At 33.8% G+C, this 4,146-nt stretch overlaps 1 protein-coding gene across 1 annotated transcript; it reads left to right on the forward strand.

The window, feature by feature from the left end:
- Positions 1-303: 303 nt before the first annotated feature.
- Positions 304-3,464, forward strand: LOC139890536 (zinc finger CCCH domain-containing protein 32-like). The gene is made up of 3 exons (XM_071873412.1): positions 304-507; positions 1,004-1,114; positions 1,923-3,464. Exons 1-3 carry the CDS (start codon positions 433-435, stop codon positions 3,201-3,203), a joined length of 1,467 nt encoding a protein of 488 aa, XP_071729513.1. The 5' UTR covers positions 304-432; the 3' UTR covers positions 3,204-3,464.
- The last annotated feature ends 682 nt before the right edge of the window (positions 3,465-4,146 follow it).

Genomic DNA, 4,146 nt, shown 5'->3' on the forward strand with positions numbered 1-4,146 from the left:
CCCGTTTGACTCACGGAATTCAATGAGATTCCGGCGGAATTGGAATTGAATTTAGACACGATGCGTATCTAAATTGATCCAATTCTACCGGAATCCTGTTGGATTCCTTGAGCCAAAAGGGTTGTTAGTTTCTTTTATTTTTTCTTAAAAATAAAACTTCAACTTGTTATCTAAATGGGGTAAAAACTGAAAACCGTCAGTTTTTAGGGACTATTTCTGTAAATTACTCTTATAAAATTTGTGTTTCCGAGCTATACATATACGATACATACAAAAATACACAGACACACAGAGTCCCATAAACTCAAAATCTATGAAAACCTAATCGTAACAAATTAAAGTCCATTTTCGATTAAACGTAACATTTCATTCATTTCAAAAGAAATTTGCTATAGATTTCATCAATTTGTTCATATCTGTGTTGATTAACAAATGGACGAAGAAGAATTACATAAGCGATTAACTGATTGCGTTTATTATTTAGCTTCACCGCTCACTTGTAAGAAGGTATATTTTCCTTTTATAATTATTAAAATTAATTTATTAATCTATTTTTCTGTTTTATGTAATTTATATATATGATGCAAGTATGTGTGTTGTAAAGGTGTTATTCATATAGTTTTATGTATATGATTAGATTTTATCGGTTATTATTTTTATTTTTTTGATTTGATTTTTTTTATACTACAATGCTATAGTCAACAATGTGTTTCGAAATGTATTTTATTTAATTTAATTTTATTTTTTTAATTGAATGTTAGGTTTTTGCTTGTTGTCTTTATTTTTCAAGTTATTTATCAACTGGTGATTGATTGTGACATAATGCTATCTATGCTTACATACATGCAATTGTGTGGTGTGATAGGTGGTACGAAATCTGATTAATTCTTCCTTGTGCTATATGAAATTAGCTAGTGTTCATTGCTTTCACTTTTGGCCTTTTTGTTCAAAATCTGATTAATTCTGTTCAGAACTTTAATTTGTTAATAATTGTGGTTTTTAGGGAATCGAATGTGAATATCGGCACAGCGAGATGGCGCGGCTGAACCCTAGAGATTGCTGGTATTGGTTGGGAGGTTGTTGTTTTAATCCCGATTGTGCTTTCAGACATCCTGTAAGTTCGTCATTCTTTTACGCATATACTATAGCTGTTTACATCAAGATGTTTGATGAAGGTTGCTTACGCTTATAACAAAATGCTCAAATTATGGTAAATCCAGGAGTTTAGCGTATTTGATAATTTATAGTATTGTTTTTAGTCTATGCAGATTCGATACATATACCAATCAACGTGTACACGTACATTAATGGAAGCATCCTGTTTGAGACTAATATGGAAATGGCTATGTGATACATATTAGTGTTTTGAATAATGTTGAGTTTTTAAGTATTATTAGACAAACTTACTTAACAATGTATGATGCATATACATCTATCTTGATGATGACTAAATAGGTTTTATGTATAATATTGAATATGTGCAAGTAGAAGGAATTAGAAAGATTAACTAATAGTTCATTACGCAAGGTAGTTATTGCCTAAGCTTAGTTGAAGTTTAAATCTACCACTCAATAGAGTTTAAAGATTACTGTTAAATGTTTCTGTTTGGATTTAGCTTCATTTTGACTTCTGAGTGTTTTGTGTATTAAAAAATGTAGACATTTAGTACATGTTGCTGGAGAACCCTAATTTGTCAATTTGTATATTGGATTGAGAGGTTACAATCCTCTTGTCTTATCAATGTTCCTGCTTCTACTTGAAGCTGTTTCATTTAATATCCAAGTATTCACATCTTATTGTCTTACACTTAGCCTGCAACATTGGTCTGCCCCTGAGATATCTAACAGCTTCTAATTTGGCAAGATAGATTTCTCTGTTTGCTTGATTATATCTTATAGATTAACTTTTGACTACTTTTGTAGCCATTAGAGGGACTCAAGGAAGCTTATCATGAATCTATTAATCCTAACGATGGTCCTGCTGTTCCTTTGATCAAGACAAATGTCCCATGCTACTTCTATTCAAAGGGATATTGTAATAAAGGTGACAAATGCTCGTTTCTGCATGGCCCTGCTGATGGTTATAAGTCTTCTAAACCTGTATCCCCAGTAAACAATGCAGTTCCTCTTGAAAATAAGCTTTCTAAAGCTGTTTCCCAAGTAAACAATGCAATTCCTCTCGAAAAAAAGTTATCTGCAGGAAATAACACCCTATCGACACCTTTCGAGAGTCATTCTGATCCAGCTGACTCTGCTCAGATTGAACAAACTCAACAGTTAGCTTCTGAATCAACAGAGAAAGGTGACTCATCTGAAGAGAATCTAATTAGCTCAGACTCTAGAGTTTCCCGGGATGAAACTGTTCATACTGAATCTGATCAGAGCTCAGATCTGAAACCATATGAAGTTGTTCATAATGAATCTGATGCTTATAATGATCAGAGCCCAGATATGAAAACATATGGTTATGTAGAACGAGAATCATGGATGGAGTCACCACCACGTTTTGATGTTTTTGTTAACAATGGATCAAAAAGAGTAGCTTATGAAAAAGATGGGACTGACTATTATTCTGTCCATGATGATGTACACATGGATCTTGATGTTCATCATACCAACCCAATTGATCATCATCAACATAATGAAAAGAGGTATGGTGTTTTAGAACGTTTGGATAAAGTTTCTGAGCAATCAAGGGGAAGTATTTTCTATAGACTTTCTTACAAGAAAAGGAATGGGCCCACAGAACCAGTATATAGTAACCGAAGAAGAGGTACTGATCTTCGTGATCTTTTGAAGAAACACAGGGTTGTTGACTTTAAAGGGTGTAACATTGACCATCGATTTAGGAGAAATCCTCCTAGGCATGTGTCACGTGGTGGTGAAGTTGACTTTGACTATAGAGGTAATGCATGGAAGACGGTCTCTGTTAACAAATACAGGCAACCGATAAGGAAGCCTCGGTTTTTTACTGCAGAAGTTTCAAAGTCAAGGAAGTCAACTCTGAAACCGAGTAGAGATAATGGGTCGTTTAACCGAGCTGCTATATTTACTGGACCCAAGACTCTTGACCAAATCAAAGAAGAAAAGAAGAAAGCTGTTCAAACTAGAGATAACGGGTCGTTTAACCGAGGTGAATCAGATGGTTTTCAGGGTCCTAGATCTCTGACTGAGCTTCTCAAGGACAAAAGGAAGCTCGGTTAGCAGATAACCTTAAATTCTGGTTGTCGAAGTTTCTTTATGAGAATATCATTGCTACAATGTTACTATATACTCAGATTTGCAGGTGTGAGTTCTGAATAGACTAATCTAGTGTGAATGAGCTTTTCGTGTTGTACAGTGCTGCTCACAATTTTACATTTCTAGTGTTTATTATTTTGTGGTGAAAAAACTATGCCATATCTGCTGCTTTCATGAAAGTTTTTAGGGATATTGAACATCAGTTCCCTTTGAGAATTGAATGTCTTCAAGAAAAGTCTTGCAACATTTGATTTCGTTATGTCTTGAATTTAGTTCACATTATTATTATACACTTGCTTCGCATCTTGCTCGGTAGCAATTTAATAATATAAACTGCAGGCTATTAGTTCCAATTCGGAATTATGTACCCCATACAACGCATGAGGTACAAGGTGATATACCATTTCTGCTCATGGGAAAGGTTTTACTTCCTTAAATTTTGATCTTTGCTGTTGGTTCTTTCTTCTTAGGCTTCTACCTTTGTGGTAAATTCATGTGCTTGTTGACAACCTCTGTTTGGATTTGGGAGTTAAGTCCTATGAGACTATTTGGTAACATTTTTCTGGTAGTCTTCATAGTTTTATCCTGATTATATCGTTGCAGTCCCTAGATTGTTATCATCTTGTTTGGAAAATTGAAACTATACTTTTACCTAAACGTAAAAATGGATGGGGTGGGTATCAGGTATGTAGTAATTATTTACTACTGGTTGGGTTAACCTTCAACTTTTTTGGTCTACTTACAAGTATTTTTGTTTAATTATGATTACGTTAAATAATAATGTGATATTATTACTATAATTATAATTATGAGTTCGTTTTAATTGAACTTGTGTCCTTTGCTATAATTTTGCCCATTAGAGAGATAACTTAGTCGTTAGTCTCAATCTACCTATTCATTCATTTAC

Source organism: Rutidosis leptorrhynchoides, chromosome 2, assembly GCF_046630445.1.
Source record: "Rutidosis leptorrhynchoides isolate AG116_Rl617_1_P2 chromosome 2, CSIRO_AGI_Rlap_v1, whole genome shotgun sequence".
Classification (NCBI taxonomy): Eukaryota; Viridiplantae; Streptophyta; class Magnoliopsida; order Asterales; family Asteraceae; genus Rutidosis; species Rutidosis leptorrhynchoides.

What these genes read in the sequence shown, in the direction of transcription:
- LOC139890536 (XM_071873412.1), top strand. Translation starts at nt 433, where the DNA reads ATGGACGAAGAAGAATTACATAAGCGATTAACTGATTGCGTTTATTAT. An exon ending in CACCGCTCACTTGTAAGAAG is followed by an intron (nt 508 to 1,003) that starts GTATATTTTCCT and finishes TGTGGTTTTTAG; the next exon opens with GGAATCGAATGTGAATATCG. An exon ending in ATTGTGCTTTCAGACATCCT is followed by an intron (nt 1,115 to 1,922) that starts GTAAGTTCGTCA and finishes CTACTTTTGTAG; the next exon opens with CCATTAGAGGGACTCAAGGA.